This window comes from Cinclus cinclus, chromosome 3 (assembly GCF_963662255.1).
Source record: "Cinclus cinclus chromosome 3, bCinCin1.1, whole genome shotgun sequence".
In the NCBI taxonomy this organism is placed as follows: Eukaryota; Metazoa; Chordata; class Aves; order Passeriformes; family Cinclidae; genus Cinclus; species Cinclus cinclus.
The window spans coordinates 57,026,263-57,052,002 of NC_085048.1; the positions used below are offsets into that span (position 1 = coordinate 57,026,263).

Consider the following 25,740-nt stretch of genomic DNA (forward strand, 5'->3'; position numbering starts at 1 on the left):
AATCTGTCAATCTCTCACCAAAACTGAAAACAAAATCTTTGTATTTTCCAGCAGAAATTTTTAGTAGTATCTGAGGGTGTTTTTTTTGCTTTCATTTTGTGTACTGATCCCATGAGACACTCGCTAGGCCATGCAGCTGCAAAGCCTGTTTTTTAAATAGTTTATGAAATGTTGTTACAGTGTGGATGATGCATTAGGGTATAATGATGCTCATGGAATATTGCCTCTGACTTAGCAACAGAGTGTTTGCAGGACGAAAAGTAGATTCACTTCTCCTGGTAAATCTTTAGCATTTACTTTTTGAATGAAAAAGTTGCCAATAACATGGGTTTGGTCCTGTACTGATAACTCAATAGAGAATGGAGCTGGTGTAAATAAAGAGTTATGGATACAGTTGAATTGCTGTTTGAGTATCAAAATGGGAGACATTTGCTCACTGACTCCAGGTGCCTCAGCAGCAAGGATAGGGAAGTATGAAGTCTGGAGAAGCACAGGTAAACTGAAACATGCATGCATTTGCATAACATCAGTTAAAGAAAAATATTGCACCCATTCGTTTTCAGAACTAATTAAAAGCTTCTGCCAATAGATGAGGCATCCCTTTCTAACTCGAAATATGAATTCTTTTTGGAAACTTGATTAGAATTTCAACAAACCCCAGCTACCAGCAAAGCTCCCTGTTTTAATAACCTACACATATTTCATTTCACATTGTCAGTTTTATCTCTGCCAAAGCACCTATCACCTCATGCTGCCAACCCATTTTGGTGCTGGAAACATTTGGAAAGCTTTGATTTATAATAAAGACTTGCCCTTCTTTCTAAAATGCTTGTCTCATGTTTCCTGTCTTTATGACTATCCATCTAATCATACTTGTTCCATTTCATTTCAGTAACCCTAGGCTTTTGAGAGACGTGATGAGCCTTTTCTTTTGGGGAGAAAACCTTCGGAAGAAAGTTAGCATAGAAAGAAAAAGCAAACATTTTGTTGGGTGTGACAGTGAATGTAAAAGTCAAGTCAGTGTTTTCTGGTTTCAACATTGATTGGATAATTTGGTTGGATTACAGTTGTTTTTTCCTGTGTAAATTGCCCACATTGGGAGTTTGGTGCTGTATTACTGTAGAATATGCTCTTTCTTAACAGAAAGAGGGTAAGAGCAGAGGAAAAGTGAGAGTTCTGCAATGGTAAAAATGTTGAGTTTGCCAGCTGAGTCATGATGTTGACATGTCAAATATAGCAGGTAATTTATATTCCACAGACTGTAAATCAGAGAATCTGTTCCTTGGACTGCTGTTTGAAAACTTGGTTCAGGTTGGAAGAGCCCTAGTGCCAGCAGAGTCTCATCAAGTTTCCTTATGAGTTCCTGGGGTATGAAGAAGCATGTAGCAGGTGCTGCTGCCATTTGCCCACAACACGAGCAACCATACATCCATGGCCAATACATGAGGAGTAATCTAAGGTGTTTTGTACTGTGAGTAAGCAAAGGCATACCCAAGTGGTGCCAGTGATGAAGATGCAGCTTCCAGTTGTAGTGCAAGGTGCTGAGGGATTCTGAATGTGGCTTTATCTGTCCATGTTAAAATCTTCATTGCTAGTGTTGCACCTGTTCTATTAAAGCTCACACGTGTCTGCTTGCTCATGGTAGGCACTGGGCATGAGTTACCTCCTCAGTTTTGCCACACAGGTCTGTCTTGTACTATTTGAAGTAGAACTCTGGAGTCAGCAGTTTTGTCCAATCAACACCTTTGGCAAATGTGACATTGATTGCATTTTCTTATGTATTTTTTTTCCAAATATCTAATGTCTTATACTGAAAGCAATGTGTTTTCTTCTTTGCTCTGTGTGAGCTGCCTTTTGTATATCAAATTTGCTTTTATACAGTCTTCTTTTGTAGAGATTTGTGTTTAGTCTGTCGTAGGTGCTATATTTAAGATTAATGTTTGTAATGTTGCTGGCATTAACTTGTAAGTTCAAGCTGGCAGTGGAAAGCATTTGCTCCCATTCCATTTCAGACAGTGTCAGAGGATTTATTTAAAGTGTGCCTTCCAGCCCCACTCACTTGCTCCTTGGAAATAAAACTGGATCCAAGCTGGATTATCAGTACCAACGTGGAGGACCATGCTTGACTTCCATAAAATTTCTTTTTTAACATTTATTCTTCCACCTTGCCCTGTAGATTACACCTTTGAAGATAAATGTAACTTACAATAGTGAGCACAACAATACTATCTGTCTTTCTGCACAATAACTGTTATCTTTCCAAAAAATGTGTGGTGACTAGCCAGACAGCAAGCAAATGCCATTTTGTACACCTGTGTGCCAGATGTTTTACAGCTGTGCACATACTGCTGCTGCTGAGCCTCCAGTGAGTGTCATGGGACAACAAATTCAGGAAGAGTATGAATTTTTCTCTTGGGATGGCTGAAAAATGGCAGGGAAGGAGATGGCTGCCAGTCAAAGGAACTGCATAGTGCAATTAAGAAGCAAATCTCTTGGCATCTTGTTTGGGGATCTTGCTAACACTGAGAGTTAGCAAGATTTCTTCTGGCTTCTTCTCCAGCTGAAATATTTTTCACAGCCCCCCAAAGGCTCATGAAATTAAAGTAGGTATTACTGAAATTTGATTTGGTAGCATACACATGAACTGATTCTTGTAATGAGCAGCATAGATAGAGTCACGTGTTACAAAGCTAGGAATTAATGACAATAAAATTAATATTATTTTTAAGGATAGCTAGGTATCTGAATGTCAAAGCTTGGGAGATCTTCTTGTTGAACTTTGGGGCTTTATTCCTGGAATGGACCGTTCTTAGTTCTTAAAACTGTATATGACAAAGGAAGTGGTCCTATCATCACAATCACCATCCATTTTCTTTCTTTATGACTCCTACAGTGATTCTCCTTTACAAAGTACTTTGCAGCATTCATATGAAGCTTGCAAAATTCTGTAAGGAAGTAGGTTGGTTTTACTGTTGTACAATATTTTATTTATTTATTTAGCTATTGTAACTCTCTGCTATGTATGTCTGAATGAAAGTTCCAGCAACTGATAGGCTGCACATGGTATTTGTAGCCAAATCTCAGTGTAGTTGCAGCTGGATTCTGTGTCACATCTTTAAAGAGTGGAAGGAGGATATCACACACTGCTCTGGGAATGGGGCCAAGGTATTAGACATGAAAGTGGGCAGGCATATGTGCCTTTATGGGGAGAACAGGGGAAGAAGGAGTGTGGTCCTGGAAGTCTGATAGGCATATTTTGGTTGCTTCAGAAGCTGACTCCAATTTTGGATTAGCATCTGTAGTCTAGTCACTGACCCAAAGCTTCTAAGTCTTTTGGAAGTCTGTTTTTAAGGTGATAGTTTCAAGAATTTGTTTACTAGTGTCCTTCCAATTTGGCAATGATACATTTTTTTCTTTGGTTTCTTATTTGGTTTCCCAGCTCATGGAGTGGGACTGCAAGTATATGATGTAAGGAAAAAAAATTATAACCACTGCTATATTGATTTTGGAGTGCAGAATTGAAGAGAAATTTTGTCAAATTAGCATCATGGTAACTCAGTGAGAGAGACATCAGTGATTTGAAAGGAGATGGCCAAAATCTTATCACTAAAGCACAAACTTCTCCAAAGCTCTGCATTTAGGTTTTTTTTTAACTCTTTCCTTTGATTAACTTTTTGATGCTTTTGAGAAGTGTTGAAGGTAGTACCTTACTAGGCTGTGGAGTGGGAGGAACCCATGTCATGCTGTGGAGTGCAGCATGGAGATCTGTGATGGCACAATGGATGGCACAGTGGGCATGGGTAGGACTGCCTGTGGATTCAACGTTGGTAGGATGCCCATGAGCAGGGCATTATGCCTAATGAATACCCTTTGGCTCAATGGCACATTTATACATAAATATATATACATATATAACTAGCTTTTGCTTCCAAAGATACTGTGGGTCTGCTTTGCCACCTTTGTGTTATGTTGAGCTGGGTATTGTCAGCATGGGTACAATGAACAACAGGGAGGAGGGTGTTTCTGGACCAACATGCAGCCAGGGACAAGTCTTCCCTTTGGTTTTGGGGAATATTAGCTGTGCTGCTGAAAAGGCAGCTCACACCTCCTGTCTACTGAATGGGTATTTCTACTTTCACATGATGTTATGAAGTCCATTTCTTTTCAGTCTCAGGCTTAAAATGCTTTTAGTGGAGGGTTTTCCCCCGTGGTTGTTTCTGAGTTAGTATATCTTCCTTCACTTTGGCAAGGATTTTCCTTAATAAAAAGTTTCATCATCAGTTATTAGTTTCATATGACTGGTCTGTGAAGCACACAGGATTATTGAAAGCTATAAAATTTGTGTTAGCTGTTTTCCTGCATCACGATCAAAATTATCTCAGTTGTGTCTCAGTGGGTTTGATCATATAAATTTATTGCTGGTTACCCACAGCAAACCAACAGGCTGCAACTGTGTGACTAGAGCTCAGATGAAATTTTCCATTTATACCTGAAGTGGATCAGGGAAAAAGCAGCTGTAAAATCAGTGCTTTCAGTGTTTTACTAATTGTTTTAGTAACAATTGCTTTGCTTGTGGTGGTTCTATAATTTTTTATAGTTACTACTGTCCATAACTTTTAGTCAGTGTCAGTAACATTAGGTTACAGCTTTATATAATCCTGTTTTTAACCCAAATGACAAAAATGTTGATACTCAATACTAGTCTGTAAGGAAGTGGTAAAGGAACTGTGGTAGAACACAGTGTGCTACTAATAGCACTTGATGAACTAGCTTGAAGTACCATATTATTAATTGATTTAATGAGTCCTTAGATCCTATGATACTTGAAAGAAGGTTAATTGGTTTCTCACAATGTAACTGTACTGGACGGTGTTTAAAGGCATTATTTGATTATCATTTTCTTGAAATACCCAGTTCTGAGATTTTCAGGCCCCCTTCACTCCTCAACCCTAAATCTGTAGTTCCTTTTTCTCTGAAGCATTTTAGGAGCAGTAGCTCAAAGCACAGTGTTTCTTCCTTGTTTACATTGCTTGGGTTAGCTGTGAATGGGTGCTGTGCTGAACACAGTCCTCTTCTTGAGCTAAGTAGAAACAAGGCTTGCTGGCAACTCAGGTGACAGGTAATGCTGAAACGTGCTTGTCTGAAGTGCATGATCAACTCTGATTGGTCTGGCACATTTATATTCCGTATTAGTTTACGGGTTTTTTGTATAGACAGTATGAAGAGTGGCATGGAAGTGTCAAAATTTATTGGTTTTCACTGGACTCTAGAATAAAGTTGTTTTCATCTTGAGAGGACAAGTGCCAGAGGGGTGGATCAACTTCCCTGCAAGGCTGTGTTGGATACAGCCATGCCTCACAGACAGGTTACATTTCTGCAGTTGGATGCTCTGGAAGGCCCTGCCATAAAGGGAAGTGTGGCTGCTGAAACAGTCCTGCTGTAAGTCTCAGGAGGGCAGGCTGGGGCAAACTCAGCCCACGCGCTGTTCCTAGTGCTAATTCTCTGCAGAGTGCCTGAGCAAGCTCACCCAAGGTTCCTGTCCTAACAAGACAAAGTACTGCATTGTATATGAAAGGGAAAGTTTTAAGCTGTTTGGCTGCATCCCCAGATTCAATTAATAGTGCTGGAACCTAGAGGTGGGACATGCATAGGCTCTGCAGCACACACTGTGATTAATGTGCTGTGAACCACAGGTGCAGCAAGCCAGGAATGGTGGGAGCATTTCAACCTAGTCAACCCTGTAAATTCAGCCTGTCACTCATAATTTTGCTTTGGGATAGCTGGTTTTAAAAAGAAAGAAATAAAGTAGAAGTCTCATATAAATTAAAATCATAAACAGAAGGCTTATGTGAGCAAGACGGGAAAACTTCACAGAAAATTTTGAGTAAAAACAGCAATACCATTATTTTTAACTAGCTTCCTTTTGACAAGAAAACTTTTCATTCACAGGCATTCAGAATACTGGGAATACCTAACCACACACATGGGCATACCCATTACCTGCACACTACACACCTTTAGTTGTAGTATACAATTAAGGATTCTTCCACTTCTGGATTTGCATATTCAGGAGAAATTAAGTAATTTCAATCAAATTTCAGAAATGTTCACACATTGGTTACATTGTCAAGAATCTGTACGTTTTGACTAGAGTAAGAAGCAACAGGTAAGCATTCATGGAAATAAAATTCCTCTGTGTTTACTCGCATTTGTTTTGATTGGCGTATAAGTTATTCATCCTTCACAGTGGTTCCCTTCCTGATTGTAAGGGTATCTTTTATCCTTCCCCCTCCTTTCATCTCTTTTCCCCACCCCAGTATATTGGATGTGTGCTGGAATAGAATCAAATAAAAAAGTTATGTCAATACACAGTGTCATGCATTTTAGGATTTTTGCATCTTTGCTGGAAAACAAAACACTTTGGACAGTTGGAGAATTATTTCTGTGATGAAATGCTGCAGATTTATTTATTTGTTTGCTTGTTTATTCATTATTTGGATCCTCCTTTGGGTGTTTTCATCCATAGTCTTTCTTAACCCTCCTCTGTATATTTTCCACCCTTGTTTCTCAAAAAAATGCTGAGAGTTATTTTCATTAGGAATAAGGAGAAGACATCCAGGATTCATCCATTTTACCTTTCTGCTTTCTTTATTTTTAGCTTCCCTTGTGCCTCACTTAGAAAGCAGCAGCTGTTTCGCATTCTGTATCACATGACATCCTTTCTAACAAGCCACTTCAGAGCATCCTTCCTTGGTATTTTGAGGGATGCAGAAGAGACTTACCAGTATTTTGCTGCTTCTTTCTCATTGCACCATCATGAACTGGTAATATATCATCTGTGTGGTGCTGCTCTGTATTGTCAGAGGACTAATTTAATTATTTTTATTAACAGTCCCTTAATTGAATTTTTGAAGGACAGATAAAATTACAAACGCAGCACAGGAAGGACATAGGAAGAATGTCTGGCAGAGCTATACAAATAGATATATAGCTTCAAATATTCCCCATGCTGTTGAACAAGACATGTAATCTGTAAAGGATTATGTGTCAGAGGAAGAAAGATACTCAGAGCAATATTGAAGCTTCTTCAAGTGGTCAAAGCCAGTAGAAAAGGAAAAATATAAAATCAAACACATGACATCACATGAGCGCCTCCAAAGTGCAGTCGCTGCTCTTCCATCTCCCAGACACTCAATCAAAAATAAAATAAAAATTGCTCTAATGCCTGTGCTCTGGAAGAGAGAGAGAGAAGGCTCCTTCAGGAGAAAGAGCTGAGGTGGCATTACAACCCACAAATCCCTAAGAGGTGGGCATTAAAAAGTGGGGACCACAAGCAAATAAGGTTTCCTAATAGCTCCAGTTGTTCAGTAACACAAAATGCCCATGTTGCATAAGGATCATCAAGTCCCACAGCTGTGTTTCCACTGAACTGGAGAGTTGCTGGTATTGCTGAGTTGCCACTTTGGATTCTTTTTGAATCTGTTTTAGGATAACTTGCTGGTAGGATATACTGATATAATACCATTTAAAAATACCTTTTAGTGAGTGTGGCCTGTCTTCCAGAGCTCACATCCCTTGGCTTATTCAGCAGGTTATCATAATTTGAATGTAGAAAGTCTATCTGCCACAAGAAACCTGGTAGCTGAGCAAGCTGTGTCAGTCAGTGACCACACTTCGTTATATTACTGACAAATACACTGCTGAAGAGTCTGTGGTAAGAACAGATTCTTTCACCTTTTTCTGTAGGAAATGTCATCAACCATTTCAAATTATTTAAATGCCATTTCCTAATGCTTTACATGCACTTTACAAAACAGGCACAACTGGGATACTTGCTTTGCTCCCCAGTGAGGAGGACCATGATGAGAGATCTGGTGTGTATAGACTCAGACACCTACCACACACATGCACGTGTCATGCTGGAATGAGGTACCTTCAAAGTTTAAACAGAATGTCTGCAAGCATTTGTATTCCAGGATAGAAGTGCTTTTTTCTAGGTAGACTGAATCTGCTCTAAAATGTTAGCCCAGCCTACATTTACTTTTGCAACTGGAAAACATTTGAAATCGCGTTTTCTAAAGGCAAAGCAACTTTTTGCTTTCCTTGGGTGGTTTAGGCCAAATGGACCATTTTGTTAAAGATATGTTCTAAATTCTGTTTCCCAGACACAAAAGCCATGGTAATCCAAAAATGTGCCTTCTTGTAGGCCTTTCAATATGACTTCCAGTAAAGTTTAAAAAAATATAGTAGTATATGAGATGAATCCCAGATAACTGCAGTGTAACGTCGAGTGGTTTCATTTTCCAGGGATAAACTCATAGAAGTTCATTTTTAGGAGTCTAAAGTAATCTTCATTTTATGGGGCAATTAAAGACTTCTGTTTTGATGTTGTCTGCTGTTCTCTGTGGGATTGATTCAGAATCAAATACATACTGTTGAGGAAAATTCAGCATGACAAACACTGCTGGCATTTTTCATGGAGAATTGCAGTATTCTCCCAGATGGAAAAGGAACTTACAAGGGAGTTTTATTTTTTTATAGATCCACATTATAGCTAACCATTCTTCCACTTATCACTGCAGGTACATGGAACACTGCCTGGTTTTGGAGTCTTTCCACTTTATAGAATACAAGTTATGTTAATATTTTTTGACATTTGAGTAAGAAAAATTCTTACATTTTATCAAACGCAAGACAACTGACTTCCCTTTGATTATTTCCAGACCCACATAATATCAGTCACAAAGGTAATATAGTAAGAGATTTAGGGTTCTGACAGACATGTGTCTACAAATGAATATCACATTGCTGGTGCTGTATCAGCCCCTGTCTCTCTGAGGAATGGCAGTGCCCTGAGTGCAGCAACATCTGATTTGCTTGTGAATCAGCTCCACAGTGGTTACAGCTCGCTATATTTAGTGTTTTGTAGGTAAGCCTCTGGTATTTTCACTTTGCTTTACATCACTCTAAAAAGAAAAAAAAAAAAAGAAAAATAAGAAAAAAAAGTGGTTGTCCAGAAACAGGGTTGAGAACTGACAGAGGTATTTGGGACACGAGAGCTAAGGGAGGGATAGCAGGAGTGTCTATCTCAGCTTTTGCTCCAAGTCCCACTGTCGTTGCTGGTAGCCAGTCCTAAAGCTGTGCAGTCCTTTGGTGAACCATGGGGTGGTCAAACAGGCTGCAGACGTGCCCCTCTTGGCAGCAGTTTGGGTGCAGGGACCGTGCTCTGGAAGCTGTAAATCACTGCTGCCCTGGGGAGGAGCCCGGGCCCCCAGCCCTGCCTGCCTCAGCCCTCTCTGAAGGAGCAGCAATGTGAAGGGCTGCCTTTTGTTTCCTTTCTAAGGGGTCTTCACTAGCAAAGGGACCATAAGTCTCAATCATCAGGATGAGGCAGGCAAGGGTCAAAATCTGACGAGAGGAAATGAGTAATAAGGACGTCACAGAACATCTCCTGTGTTATTTGGAGTTGTGCCCTGGGTATGTCATTGTTTTCCCTTCTCTCTCACTGAAACTCCTTTTTATATATGTATTTTTAATAGTAGCCTCAGTGACAGTGAAATGGATGAGTGAACTACCTGTTAAATGCCAGCTTCCCCTTGTATGGCATCCATCTGTAAATGCACTTAGAACAAACATATGCTCCCAGAAATGACCTTCTGTCCTGTGCTGCTTTTTTCAGTGTCTTCCAGGCTTTTCATCACCTTCCCCAGTAGTCCCATCAGGTCCACAAAAAAGTAAATATCCTTATTTGTGTGACATTGCAGCCACTTCAGCTGGCTTGTTAAAACTAAAAAGTCATAACTGGAGGAGTAATGCAACCCTATTCACAAGAAAGAGAAATTTTCAGTTGTGAAAGTTATGTGTGTTAGGCATACATAACCCAGGTTACTTCTACATTATCATCTGGAGCCCACAAAAATTAAAATTCATGTAAAGTTCCTTTTTCAGCTAAAATTTGAATTGGTGGGTGAGTATCTAGACAGTAATCTTGAAAGGCAGAATGTTACAGAAACCGTACAGCTGCACATTAATATGTGGCCATTCCCTTTTGAAAACAAAATATTAACTGGGTTTTAAATATCAGCTTGCACACAGTGTGACATGTAGTATTTTGCGAAGTCTTGCTGACTTAAAATGTGTGCATAAGAGCTGATTGGTGTTATCAGAGCTCTGCTGTTATCCCTGAATCAATTTGGCAAAAATTTCCTATTCTTTAGCAACTTGACCACTTTCTCTCCATTTAATTAAAACTTCTTGGATCATTCTTCACAGAAACAGTTTTAAGACTCTTCACATGTTGCCATGTTTCTAATATTTGGAGTACTGAGAAAGCCAAGAATTTTTGAGTTGTCAGGTTCATATAGAACTTGTATCTGTAAATCCAAAGTCTTATGAATTTCATAGACTAGCTTTTATACCTGTATTATGTCCCTGTGGTGTTATGCATAATTTAAAGGTTATCTAAAGCCGTCTCCATACTGCCTGGAAACTAGTTTTTCATTAAAAATATTTTCAGCCTGTGAAAAGATGCTGCCAGGCTTTTATATTAATACTTCTATATAAGAAGGAAATACTTTCTCACATGTGATTAAAATGTGGAAGTCATTAACACAGGAAAGCCACTGAGTCCAAGAATTTAACAGGACTTCTGAAAGGTTATAGTCACCAACAATATACAGAGTTGTAATTAATACAAGTAAGTAATTTGGAAAAAATGCTAAGCATAGCGTTCAAGGATTCTGATGGTCTTCAGCTATCAGCCAGTCCCAAGTTGGACAGAGATTGCTTTGTCAACCTCCATGGTTTCAGCTTTTCTCCGTAGAGCATCTGGCACCAGCCCGTGCGTGAGACAAAACCCCGGGACACGCACATTTGCTGTGACATGGGACAAACACACTCCCTGCCTGCCTTCTGGCTGACTTAAAGCATGCAACTTCTGTAGTCATTGATCACACTGCACCAGCTTTCTGTGCGTATCCAACACCCTGCTGCTCCGTGCATGTAGGAAGCAAGGCATTGGGAGCTTTTATTACTAGACTGAATCAAAGATGGAAAGATGACATTCACAAACAAATAAAGCAAAGTAGATATAGACACTCCCCTCCCTCTTCTAGCTTTGACAGCTCTTTCTCATTCCTGTGTTTCAGCTGTGTCCAGGCACGTGCTCTGCACTATCCTGCAGGCTCAGGCACAGTTGCAGCAAAGCGGCAGGAAAAGGAAAACGAAGGAGAGAGAAAATCCAGTGGTGCACAGGGAGCAGAGTAAAGCCTTTTCTGTATGCACCAGAGAGAAACATCACAGTGCTGGCACTGCATATGTCAGATTTACTTTGTGTCTGAGGCCCTGAATGAGCTGTGCTGACTGTAGAGCTCTGCTCCAGACTGTAGGAAAGAACATCAATGCCATTTTATTTGGCAGCTGTAGTAAAGATGTGATGCAGAGAGTAGACATGGAAAATAAGCGCTCTGCAGGTAATCTATCCAGAATGGGATCAAGGAATGCTTGTGACAGCACAAATAAGCTCCCTCTGAGTTTCTGAAGCTCCTTGTCTCTTTAATTTTTTCAGGAAAAAAAAGAAGAAAGCTAAATTTCTTGATAACTTTCACAGAAATAAGATCAATTTAAAAATAGCTTTACTGTCAGTATTTATTCTCACAGTCTGAGAAATGTAATGTGAAACTAAAGATAAAGCAGTCTTTTCCTACAAATAAACAGCAAGCAATTTTCAAATGAGAATGACTACATGAATTCCAGTTGCTGGAGAGGAATCTGCTGATGAGATTGCAGCAGGACCTATGGCTGCATTCAAGGGAGAGCACTTTTTCTTACCAGCAGCCTCTGTGCCAAGGAAGGCGCCCAGGCAGGTGGGTAGCAATGCACTGCTGGGGCACTGCAGCTCTTCAGGTGAGTTTGGTGTGCCATCTTGGGGGGACCTGTATTTATGGGGTTGCCAGGAGGGAAGGAAGAAGGCTGGACGTTAGTGGATGTGTTACAAGTTGTGTTTGTTATGCCTTGGCTGAACAGTGGAGTTGTAAATTATTTCTTTGCCAAAAATGAAAGTTCATTACAGACTGGCCTTGTTTTGATTAGGAAGAGTTGAGGGGATATCTCATAAGAGTAAATAAAGCTTATGGCTTTGCCTGCTAGTTTATTCACTTTGGCATTAGAGGGATTTCTGGGGTTTTTTGTTTTTTGCTTTTTTAGGATTTACTCTGTATGTGCACTACAACCTTTCCATGATGGCGGCACTTTTAGAATTTTTCTCATGCTTGAAAGGAAGTTCCCATAGACTGTGTCTGTACTAGATGTTTGTCAGAATAAAAAAAACCATTGTGCTAACTTGTGTTGGGATGCAGAAATTCATTGCCTTCCCTTTTTTTTTTTTGTCCTTTCATATACTTGATTTGGGAAAAATACTACCCACAAAACATCTGTTTTGGGGTTGGTTTCTTCTTCAGACTGAAAAAAATGGGTTTCCAAATAGAGTTGATTTTAATTAGATGGTTTGGCAACATTTTTGTTGCTTTTGTGAATAAATTGTTATCCCTTGTTTTATTGCATAAACTGTGGTTAGAGAAGTGATTTACCACAAGTTCATAGAGAACAAACTCTGAGAAATTGAGAAAGTTGTATAAAAATGCTGATACAGCATTCATTATGTAATAGAAAAAGATGTTGCATTAAGTGTTATTTTTAAATTTCAGTTATATCAGACTAAGATAAGAATCAGTTACCAATTTCAAGTTCTATTATCCTGGCAGCACCTCAGCTCCTTTTGGCAAATCATTTAACCTTCTCTGCTTCCTATCTAACACTTTAAAGTGGTAATCTTATTTTATTTATTTCCCAGATATACTTGAAGTATTTCATTCATATGTGTAAGTACTTTTAGAAGAACTATATTTATAAATAAAAAGTATGTAAGTCTTTATTGTGTTATGTGAGCATATGCATTTGTAGGATAAAGACTGTGCTCTCCATCAGTTAACATTTTTTTTAATTTCCTTTGACAATTAAATCTGTCTTGACTGCTTGTTAACTTGTAGCTCTCTCTCAGTGAACAGAAATTAGGGTTTTGGTATCTTCTTAAAGAAACTCTGAAAATCAGTACTACCATAAGAAAGTTAAGTCCCACATTCATAGCTAGAATTTTTTCCTTTCTCCTTACAGCTATCAGTGCTGTTAAGATGGCTGACAAAGAAGCTGGCTCTTCTGAATGCTTGAGTTCATCACAAGTCAGTAGCTTTCAGCCTTTTTCAAAGTATTTCTGTGTTCCTCCATTTTCCAGGAGAATAGTGAGCTCCAGCATAAGTTATTCAAAGTTTGCTTTTCTTAGCAGCCTTGTGAAGACTTCTTAAAATAGTGGTTGGAAAATTGCTGATCTAAGTAATATCCTAATTTTTCTATTTTGTTTCTTGTCACAGGGGACTACAGTACATTATGGTATGATTCTAGAGGACACACTAAATTAGTGTGTAATGCCAGAGTTCTGTGATGGAACTGTGACTCAGAATATCTGATTTACGCAGACAGTTTAACAATTTGGCATCCACTGAAGATGGATCCATTCTGATCTTTTGGGTTATGAACAAATAGAAAGGAAAAGCTTTTGAACACTTCAGTGCAGCTAAAATGGCACTGACCAAGCATATCAAAACAGCAATTTGTCTGGAGAGTGAAACTGTGTAGGGTTAGAAATCACCCATATCCAAAATTACAATATAAGGTGCTTCTTTGTCATTGTCTATTTCTTGTTTGCTTCAGTCTGTCATGAAATAGTGTGTGCTAGTTAAATTTCATTTGTAAAGAGCAAATAATTTAAATTGTTTATCCAAACAACAAGTGACTTGAGAAAGTAGATATAGAAACTTGAACTAACAAGGTTAGTGATGCTCACAAATCAAGGTTTGTATTGTACATGATGACAGTACAGTGATAGTGGCTGTTGGTGCCCACCATGCTTGATCATTCTTCAGAGACAAACTTCCCAGGCTCTTCTTTCTGACACTTCCCATGATACCTACAGACCAGAAAACAGAACTGCGTCCATGAAGTGTACATCCTAGCTTTTATTGTTTCTCAGTCCTGAAAACTAGATCATGTCTACTTAGATGGGACTAGCAAAGTACCGTCACCTCCTCTAACACTTTTTTCCACTTCTGTTGCTTTGAGATGGTTTCCAAAAATGTAATACCCTTTGATACCACAAAGGTCATCACTGGCACTTGGTTTAAATCAAGTAATGAGACCAAGCCAGTTTGGCAATTCAACAGTTAAAAATAATCAGTTTTAAATGTTAGAGAGTCCTTTGTTATAATACCTTTATGTTCTTTAGAAGAAGCAGTTCTTCTCATGTATATGTACATACATGTATGCACACACATCATCTTTGTCTGATGGGATGTTTTCTAGGAAAACTTTACTTACTCAGGTATCAGTGGATCCAGTTAATTGTAACCAAAAGGGCTAGTAATAAAAGCAGCTTAATGTGCTTTTATTCACCACAGTTATACAATCTTTTTTGATTTTTCCATGTTGCAATTTGCCATGAAATGACTGGATGATGCTCCTCACGCTCTTCTAGTATGGTGTGCTGAGAAGGGTAAAGTTTATTGCGTGTTGAGCACACACATTTCCTCCACACAGTCTACTGCTGCCACCATCTCCAGTTTCTGGGCTGTAATTGAGGTTTCCTCAAAGTTATGAAGATTTTAACCAAAATGTCGTAGTGAAGATCAGCAGCACAAAGTGTGACTTGCTCCCAGAGTTTGCAGAGCAGCACTTCTAACTTCACACTTGGTACAAAACCAAGAGCTTTCAGAGGAAATGAAGGGTGCCCAGTCCCTGAACAAATACAAGGCAAATACAAGCTGAGATGGGTGACTCAAGATCTCTCCCCTCCAAATACCACAAAACTTGCTCTGTTTTCAATAGAAACTGAGCTGCTGGCACAGTTTGGACACCTCCTCTTTACCAGGAGACCTGAACACTGAACAAAGCAGGAGAATTATGTACCCATGAACATCAGATGCTTTAAATATTCCTGTTGCTGAAACAGCACTTGGGAAAAATGCCTTTATCCTCTGGATTTATTCCTTCAGAGGCTCATTTCCAGCACTGTCTGATATATTGGAGACTTTTCAAGAATGGGAACAGCCCTGGGAGCATTTGACATCAGGATTGAGCGGCAGGAAAATATTTCTTCTGGATGAGGAGGTGATTTTGTACAAGAGGCAGTGAGCAAGAGTCCTCTGCCAGAGATTCTGTCTAAAGCCCAAGGGGGAAAGGAAAATCAGGATGTAAGCCTTGGTCAAGGGAGCAATTACTTCTAGAAATGGATTTGAGTGGGCTGGGATGAAGGAAGTGTTTTGGAACAAGTCACCTGGAATTTGTAGTCCTCATTTTTTTCTCAACCCCTTCATTTCCTCATGAATGTTTGTTTTTCTGAGGGGTTGTTTGGTTAAGCTGGGTTTTGTAGCTTTCATTTTTGTAGTATTCTGTTTATCAATTACCCTGTGTAGGGCAGAATACTCTGTGAAACATGGTGTGGATTGTATAGAGTATAGTACACTCAGCTAACACCATCTAAGGTGCTACCTCAGAGAGGTGTGTTTTTCACTTAAAATTTAATACATTGTTTCCATTGTGCTGTTATAACGGGGACCATTTTCTTCTGCTTCAAGTGTGGCTTTATAAATTCTCAGCTGAAAATGAGTTGAGAGAACTCTGCCAAGAGGAACTTCAGTCATATATATTTTACTTAATTGGGGAAATTGCACATTCTGTTACGGATTACGTCTATTCCCAAATATTTTATTTAATAGCTAGAAAAAATGTCCTTTCTGGGTCTTTGGTACTCCAGCACATCACTAACAGCAGCATTTGAGTTTCACTGCTATTACACTGAGTGATTCACCAAGAAATCCCTTGCTTCTTTTGGGATATGCACCCAAAGATCTCTCCAAAAGCTGTACTGGACAGATGTGGACCATGGTGTGGGTTTTGTTTATTCCCTGGGGTGCCCAGGAGATCACTATTGGGTTCAGATAAATTCCATTCAAGATGAGTAATTTACTGGATCCTGGTAATCCTTCAGAGGATGTAGCAGGGCACAAGTTGCTTCTGCCTAACTTGAGCACCTGGCAGCAAGGCCAATTCAGATTGTATAATCAATATTCAGTACTTTTATAACTTCATCCAGATGCTGAGAGCAGAGGAGCAGTATCCATACATTTTGTTATTGTAAATCCTTTCACAAACATCGAACAATAGCCAAGAATGTGTAAAACATCAAAGTAAGAGAAAATTATAATAGAATAATTGATGCCAGATGGACTTCTCCACCTGGTATCAGTCAACATGCCAGTGAAAAAGAGCTGTTTACTGCAAGGAATACTACAGCGTATGTTGGGGTAGCATCAGCATCTTTTCAAACAGTATTTTAACCATTTTGAAAGCTGCTAATGTGTTTAGTTTCTTGCTGTGGTTTTCTTAGACATTGCAGCAAGATTCTTTTTTGTTAAAGATTTCCTGAGAAGGAAATATGATCTTCACTCTCCCCAGCTCCCGTGACCATCATCAGGTTTGGCAAATTCTCATTAAAACTTAAAAATAAAATATTATTTAAACACTAACTAAAGATTATTGGTTAGCTACTTTCAGAAACCCTTGATATCTTCAGGCAATGAAAAACAATGAGATAATATTTTCTTAATCATAACATAGCTATTAAAGTAGATTTTAAAAGACACTGCCATTTCCAAAACTGAATTTATTAGTTTGTAAAAGTTGATATTTTTTGAAGGAAGCATGAACTTGCCTCCATTATGCATATGCTTTTCCTATTATGAGATTTGGAGCTTTGTTTGCTTTTAAGAGGTGGTGTAAGGTCACTTGAGTATCAGTTTGGTATGGTATAATTCCCCTCTGTAACACGTGGTGGTTGGATGAGATGAGGTCTATATTGTGCATTTCTTTGTTTTGGACATTTCAATCTGATGTTCTTCTTGTAATGGGGGGGAGGAGTGAGGGGGGAAGGGGAATGCTCTTTTCTTAACTATTCTCTTTTGTTATTTTCATGTAATTATTTTTTTCCATCATTCAAAACCTGGGCTACCTTTGAAGTGAATTTTCCAGTTCTGTGGAACAAACTTCAAGCTGATCCTGGAAATATTTAGTTATATGCTGCCTAATTTTTCTGTACCCTTTTCACACTGAGTGCCGTTGTGTGCTGTAGGACAGTCCAGTTTGAAGATGAAATAAGTGACTGCTCCCTGAAGTGTTTGCACTGTTTGCTTCAGAGTGCTGTAGTCCTACCCACAGCCCTCATTGCATGGATAGTGTCATGAAGTATTTCCAAGTGTAGGTTTGAAATGGAGAGTGCAAGGACTATGAGGGATCCAGTAAAGAGATCTGCACACACTTCTACAGCCATGCAGTGCAGTGAGGTTGCTGTTAAATCTCTCTGTCCTGCTCCATGGGCTGCAGTTCCCCTGCTGCCAGCTTCCAGCACGTGGCCAGCACCACACGTGTCAGTGGGAGTAATTGGCACTCAAAGCACACCTAAGGGCAGGCAGGACTGGAGACCTGGAAGGATTTCTTCAGAAAGTAATTCCATTCACCTTTGCATGCCCTGAGACTGACAGATGCACTGAAGTTGAGCAAATTTCTGGTGGTGGATATGTCTTCCAGAGCTCTAACTCACACTAGGAAACGTTATTGAAAACCTGAAGTGTAGCTCCTTCGTGCTGTGCCTCAGGATTCCAACAAGTTCTGGCACGTTGACCATAATGCATACAGGTTTACAGCACTATTTATAAATCTCTTGAGTTTCCTCTTGTATTGTTTCTTGCTGAGGGAGTGTGGGATATGCAATTCATCCCATCAGATTTTATTTAGGAGTTGTCTGCAGTCATGTGCATGCTGGATTCTCTTGAGAAACAACATCTGTTTTCTGCAGTATTTCAAGTTTGAAATGGTTGTGAGTTGCAATAGCCTGTTTAATTAACAAAAGGATACAATTCAAAAATGTGAATTACTTGCATTTCTTGTCAAACACAATGTTAACTCCGTAAGCCATGGAATAGGGAGGTTTCCTCAATAACCTATTTGCTGATGTTTTCAGTATTTTCTAATGAGTTGTTTGCCATACTTTATGTTAAGTACAGAGTCCTCTGGTTTTCATTCTGTATTCAACAGAAACCATGTTGTGCCTGTAAAACAGACACTTCTTGTCTTATAGGTTAAAAAGACACTAAACATGAGTTGGATGCGGTCCTTGGGACCATCTGTTTTGCAAATTGTGCCATTGTGCTAACCCTGTTAAGGCATCTCAGGTTCTGTTAGGATCTTTTCATATATATATAAATATATAAAAAATAATATATATATATATATATATATATATATATATATATATATATATGGATGAATACATGCTCAAAGGCAGGATGTCAATCACTGATAGGTATTTGTATGATAAAAAAAAGGAAGCTAAGTGGCAGAGTTCTTCGTGGGACCACGACAAACCTGGCTAGCTGAGTCTTGGTGCTTGACTGTGTACAAATGTTATGTAGATCTCATGGTCAACTCAAATTGCAAGTCAACACGTAACTGTAGTTTAAATGAAACTTAGTTACTCTTCCAGTAACTTTGACTGCCTTTGTGGAGAGGGTGTGGAGCAACACTTTGATATGGCTTTCTTGAAAATAACTGGCATTCTCCATTTTTTAAGGAAGCTCATTACGGTTTTTTTGTTCAGTCATGTAAGTAAACTTCTGGAGGATCGTAAATGCCTAATATAACAGTAGCCTTCAGGCATTCTTAAGTAAAATTGTATTTTATCTTCCACCAGCTGTGCATTTCCAGGAACATAAATGATCCTTAGGATAAGCTGACTGTAAGACTTGCTGCTCTTGCCTCCTAAACAGAGAATGCCATCGTAACAAATAGCATTGTATTTTTCACATCATCTTTCTGCAATTGATTCAGACAGTTGCACAGTTTGTAGAGAAAATGGTCTGTTCCTAGAAACTAGTTCCTAGTAATTCCTAAATTATTTGTATAACTTTTTTTCTTTTTTTCCCTGCATGAAGCATTCATATGAATTGCATTAAGCCTTAAGGTACCAAGCTTATGTTTTGTATTTTCCTTCTCCCAGGAAAAGTATGATAGTAGCAGTTTTGTTCAAATTAAGTACTGATTATTTCAGCCATCTAAATCCAGTTTGTGATTTTTGGTGAGTAACATACTGTCATTCTCCACTTCTTACCCTGTTCTTTTCTCACAGCCATGCTGTGCAATGTTGCATAGCTACCAATCTGCAACCCAAATATTATCATATCAGAGTGGAGAGTGTTGTTATATTAGACTGCTCTCTGGACAGTATATAGAGGATGTATATTTTATGAGATGCCAAGCAAGCTGCTGTATGTCTGTAAATTTCTGTGGGTTTTTCTCATGCTGTACATACCTGCTAATTACTGAAGCAGTTTAGGTTTTAAGAATATTTTCTCTTTCATTGTTCATTCTGGTTTTTTCGAGTTTTAAAACTGAAGTAATTTTAGCAATTAGTTATTTCAGGAAGCTCTGAAGAGGTGAGGTATTCTGTTGAGCATTGTACAGACACAGAATGTGCTACAGCCAGAGGATGGTTGGCTTTCCCCTTCTGTGCACAAAAATCTGGGCTCTGGTTACTGAGGTCAGAGAGAGGGATCCCTCTGGATCATGCCTGCTGGAGTAAAGGCCAACTCACTTATTAATGCCTTCATTCAGCATCAAGGAAAATGGTGAGAGGGAAGAGGATCATCCTGAGCCTGCAGCCATGTGGAAAGCCTGTCAGGTGAAGCCTTGCTGCAGTCTTACAGCAAACTGAGCCCTCTTTTCTTTCCTGCCTTTGTGATTGAAGGAGAGAAATGGAGGCTGGAGAGGGAATAATCAGTAGTACTCTCCTCTGCCAGCCAGCCATCTACTCCTATTGACCTTGAAGTAATGAAAAAGGGATAGATTCTTCTGTGTGTTACCTCTGTGTGTACAGATAATGAGAGCAGAGAGTAATGATCATAAATCTACATGGCTTTGCCTGTTTGAAAGTCTGGGCCATGTGAAAAATGACAGTACATAGTTGATTTTCAGTCTGTAAATCACATAAGTATTTGTCCCAGAGTCTTTCTTCTGGAGGTTTTCTTTTTGCCTTGTACTTCATTTTATGCAGCAGTGGTTTTAATTCAAATGAACCTATTATTCCCTTTTGTTGACTTCAGTTTTCAATATGAGAATAGTTGCATTTCCCAAACCAGCAATAAACTGGTTTGATATTTTCAATTTTTAAAATGTTTTTTAAATAACTAAATAATTAACAGTAGTTAATACAGTAGAGTTATACTGATGTAGAACTGTGCCTATGAAGGGGAAAAAGAAACAAACACAAGTCCAAAATACAAAATACATACGTAGGACTTGTATTTAATATTTAATAAAACAAACAAGCAAAAACCAACAACAACAAAAAAAAACCCCTCCTCTAAATTAGTTATAGTTAAAAAATAAAAAAACCTTGGAATTTGGGAGTTTGTTTTCAGATGTTGAACTGTCATACACAAAGTAACCAGAAAGTTGTCTTTGGCAATTTGTTCATTCCCCTCCCAGTGAGATGTAATTCATTAAGGCAGTTCCTTGTCAAACATTAACTCAGAAACTGGAAAGAATCTGAGACAGAAAATAATTAAGGAACCCTAATGATGTAGTAGCTCAACTACCCTGTCCAATGGATAAAGAATAGTAGCAAGGTGTTTTAGTACTTAGTACTTAGCTAAGATGCCAAGGCAATGTCAGCCAATAAATGATGTCACGCAGTCAGAGGCAAACGGACAGTTTTGTCTTTTAACCCTACTACGTACCATAACAAAACATCAGGAAGGACTCAATTTAAAAACAGAGGAAATGTACTGAGCCACTAGAAGAGCTTGTTGCATTGTTTTTCCCCTGAGCTAGATCTCAAGTGAGATGATGGCTGTGCCAGTACTGAGCTCCCAAGGCACCTTTCCCCCTTTCTCAGTATGGGATTAACCTCTGAAGTGGCAGCAGCATTTACTCTCTGGAGTGAATGAGACTGCTGGGGAGGTCTTTACATTTTGCTTGTATTCCCATTATCATTACGTGAGTGTTTGGAGCAAAGCTGAAGCATAAGGGAGATCCTGACCCCTTCACTGAATATGCAGCAGGTCAGGTTGACAGAATGAAACACAGAACGAGGGGGACCTGTAAGTGTGGCACTCTGGAGCAGCTAGGATGGTGGTCATAAGTTTTTCCTCTTTGGAGGCCAATTATCCTATTGGGGCTTGCCTTTGGCCAGAGAAGACACTGTAGCTGAGCTGTGCTTGTTGGGGAATTAGGGAGGATGGAGGGAGGAGGTTGCCTGGCTTTGAGCTCACTGCTGGATAGCTGGAGGTGATGTCTGGCCACAGAGGACTCTGGCTGCTCCCCCTGCACAGCCTGGGGCTGGAGATGGTCTGGTCATGTGGTAAACAGATTTAGTTCATCAGCCTACCAACCCACCCTGGTCACAAAAACATGTATTTTGCATCAGTTCAGTGCGTTGAACAAGGCTGGTTGCAGTAAGATGAGTGCAGCTCCAAGGCAGAATCTTTCCAGGGGTTCCCAGGCTGAAACTTCCCCCCTCAAGCAAGCTCCTTCAGCTCACTCATGAAGACGGACCCTAATCTGACCCTTTCTGTAGATTATTGTGTTTGGAGTGTTTCTGGTACTCAAGCCAGTGTAATTTTTTTTTTCCTACACAGCCATGTTTGAAGGTTACCTCCTGTGGTCAGGTTAACCACCAGTTTTCATGAACTCTGCTGACTCATCCTGGCAAAAAGTTTATTCCTCAAAATCCAGCAAATTAAAAATTAATGCTTAAAGACTCTCAGCCAACAAACAGTCAAGTGAAGTTGAACTCCAGGTTTGTTTTGAGAGATTGTAAGGTCTTTCATCAATTTAGGTATTAATATAGGGCCTATTATAGCAGGGGCATACTCCACTTTCTCCACTTACGAGGTAAAGATACAGAAGGGGTTTAAGGACTCACTAAACCCAAATGCTGCTTTTAGAGTTCCTTGAATTAGTGGAAATATAGTGAGATATTTGGGGCGTGAATCCAAAGTGACTCAAGTTGATCCAAACCAGTCCTGTTTTAAAACTGCCCCACAGGCACACTGTGCCAGTGGTGGCACTGGGAATGGGGAAGCCCTTCCTGGCTTAAGAGGCTGAAACAGGAGAAAATTAATCAGATCAAACACCAGCATTATTCTGCCAAACCTGCTCTCCAGACATCTCCTTTGCAAGGAGAAGCAAAGAGTCCTGAGGCAGGGAGTTGGGAAATGGGGGAACCTCTGATTTAAAGGGGCTTGAACTGTTGCAGGGCACCTCAAGATTTCCATGTCAGTCATGTGCCTTTAATTGCTGCTAAAAATGCCAATTTCAAATAATAGTATGAGAACCCTGAGCAGAGCTGTAGTTAACTGTGTCATTTAGCTCCTATTGACATGTTTAAAAGTATGCAGATGCTAGTGTCTTATGCTAGATCAGGATCTTAATTATGCATAGTTTGAGATAATTGGGTTGCTTTAGCTTCTATCTCAGCCTGTTAATTCTAACTACTAAATTAGGATTCAGCTGTAATTCCTGTATGTTTAGTAGAACTATTTCAATTTGCTCCTGACATTAGGTAAGTGTTGTGATTAATTCTGCTTCTGTAATCTGGTTTTCTCTGGGAGAGGTCTGAATTCAACACATTCATATCACTGGGTAAATTCAGACAACTGCATATTTTGCCTTTGCTGTGTGATTTATTTTTGGTTTTTTTTCAGGAGATATAAATGGATAAATGTTCTGGATAAATATTTTGAGGAACAAGCAAGTCCCAAAGTGTGTTCATTTTGTTATAGAACTTGTTCTTAGGTTGCTGGGCTAGCCTGTATTTTGTGGCTTTTGTTTTCTCTTTCTTGTCTTTTAGAAGCTCATACTTAAAATTCATCAAAAAAGTACCAAGTTTGACATTTTCAACAGAAACAAAAAATGTGGTAAAGATCACATCTGTGGTCGAGCCTGTGTTGAACAATCCAACCTTTCTCTTAATCTAAGGTTTACATGCAAGGGTAGACTGATTATCTGCTTACAGGTGCAGGAGTATAACTGAATGTCATTGTTTTCACAGATGAGCACCATGCCAGGGCTGCCCACAAGGTCGTGCTTCTATGACATTGACCTTGACCCCATCACAGAGGAAGTGAAAGGATTGTTTTGAGAGTGACATCCAAATTCAGGTCAGTCAACAGCCTTTATTTTCATGTTCCAGCCTGGGGGAGGATGTTTGTGCCTAGTATGTGTGTAAGAAAGGTTGTCAGGAGTTTATCTAGGCTCTAGTTTCAATAAGGATTTCAGACACTTTGCGGGTGTATTTCATAATGTGCAATTTATCACATGAGTTTCTCATTTGCTGAATGGTGACTGGCACTTTACTGTTGTCCATTAATGGTGCCTTTTGGATTTCCTGGCACTGTCAGTTTGGCATCAGGAGGAGCCAGCTCTGCAACTGTACCGCTCTTGGCTATGGTAAAAGCCAGTCTGAAGAAACCATGTCATGTTACTCACCTCAAAAGAAATACTCTTTGATACTACACTCACAGTGGCAGTGTGCGTGTGTCATTACCTAGATATCACAGAAGCATTTCTCAGTTTGTTCATGAGCTCTGCTTTGTTTTTTCATGTTTTGTTTTCATAGCTACTGTCATCTCTCTCAAATGGTAATAAGCATTTCAGGAACACAAAGCTGTCCTCTTAGCCTGTTTTTCATGCTGGATTCTCTCCCTTTTCCTAGAAGGTTGCAGTTCCCCCACCACATCCTCCCTTTCTCTAAGTACTTAATCTTCTTTGTGTCCTGCTTTAATTTTGTGCAGCACATGTTCCTCACTTAAAAATACAAGATGTTATGAAAATATTTCATGCTACTCCATTTTAACCTTTTAACATAATAAGTGGAGTAAGAGAGAATGTAACCCTGACTGAAACAAACCATGTGTGCCTGTCATGGGATTCTCTCCTTTCATCACTTAGCTCTCTCCCCCAGTAGACTGGTCTGGAGAGCAAAAGGGTTTTTCTTTTTTAAGACAGAACAACACTATTACTATGAGCTAATAGGACTGTGATGGGACCCCAGATCAGCCACAGCTTTGAGGTGGATGTGCCCAGGTGCTTCAGCCCTACTTCAGCAATCCTTTCTTACTGTGGATTGAGAAAAATCCACATTTCTATGCATTTTCTATTTCTGTGGTTTGATGGATTGTTCAGAGGAAGGGGGAGGTTTGCACAACCCAGCCAGACCAAGTGAACTGTTCACTTGCCCACACACTCACATGAGTTCCACAATATTCACGTAGCATCTGGTGAGAGCAGATTCTGCCAGTTTGTGTGTCCCAGTCAAGACAAGTAAAAAGCACCTAGCTTGAAAGTTAACCTGCATGCACAGGTAATCACCTGTATGCAAACCATCCCTGACTATTCCGTGGCTGGGTAGTGTTGCACATACCACTCCTTGGCATATATCCCACTTCTGTTATGATACTCATGATATGTCTGACAGCTTCATGCATACATATGGATTCATCATGTCTCAGCCATGTAATTGCTTCTGAATCATTTGGAATGACTGTAGAATCCTAATGTAAAATATATATGCAGATTCACACTGTCTGCTTAATTGGGTGTTTACTGCCTAGTCTTACACAAATCCATCCAAACCAGGGACTGGTGAATTTGGAAGAACAACAGTAATTAAGCAGACAAAATACTCCGTTCCAACTGTGAAGGCCTTTCATTGGAAACTGTGCATGAAATGAAAATGTTAAATTTGGCTTTTAGTAAGTGATGGTGTTTTGTCAGATATAAAAAGAAATGCTAACAAAGTCACAAAAACATAATAGGTATGAAATAACATATATAGCCAACTATTAATAGATTATTTTTATTTCATTATGGAGGTATTGTTTGTTGGCATCTGACAGATGAATGATTCATTAGCTTTAAGCCTTTTAAAGAAAAAAATTATGTATTTTTCTATACATTTCTATACATCTATAAATTATGTATTTTTTTCATCAATATAGGCACATGCTCCCCTGTGTTCCTACCTTTAACAATCTAAATAAATGCCTTGAGAGTATGGTAATACCCTGTGAGCACCACACAAGGTAGTCAAGTGGTCATTAGCTCTAAAATTCATCTAGTTCATTTGCTAGAATTGTACACTGTTAATTTTGGAAGAAGAGAGAGAAATAATATTTCCATGTAGTCTTTACTCCCTGCATTCAGTGGAGAAGTTTAGTAGTATTCTTTGTTTTCACATATTCACTGAAGTGAACCCACACTGTAGGTGATACTACAGTTTGAGGTCTTTGTGGGTTTGTTTCTGTGATGGCAGATCAAAGGATTTTTTTTTAATTTAATTTGAATTTCTCAGCATTTTAGTGTGTGATGTAATATTACTAATAATGTGGTGTTTTGCCAGCTCATTAGGGCTGATTCAGATCTTTAAGATGTTTTAATTGAAAAATATTTTGAAATTGGTAGAAGAGCTGCAGATGTTTCATTATAAACATGCTTGCAGAGCTGAGAACAGTTGTTTTAGTGTGCAGTTAATATCCTACTCTGCAATACATGTCTTCAACAGACTTGTGAAAGAGATAC

General features: G+C 39.2%; 1 protein-coding gene across 1 annotated transcript in view; it reads left to right on the top strand.

The window, feature by feature from the left end:
* MTHFD1L (methylenetetrahydrofolate dehydrogenase (NADP+ dependent) 1 like) overlaps positions 1–23,302 on the top strand; it is a 137,888-nt gene extending 114,586 nt beyond the window's left edge. Inside the window, exon 26 of the mRNA XM_062488866.1 lies at positions 23,213–23,302. Within this exon, the coding sequence (XP_062344850.1) occupies positions 23,213–23,302 (90 nt within the window). The remainder of the gene's footprint in view (positions 1–23,212) is intronic.
* The last annotated feature ends 2,438 nt before the right edge of the window (positions 23,303–25,740 follow it).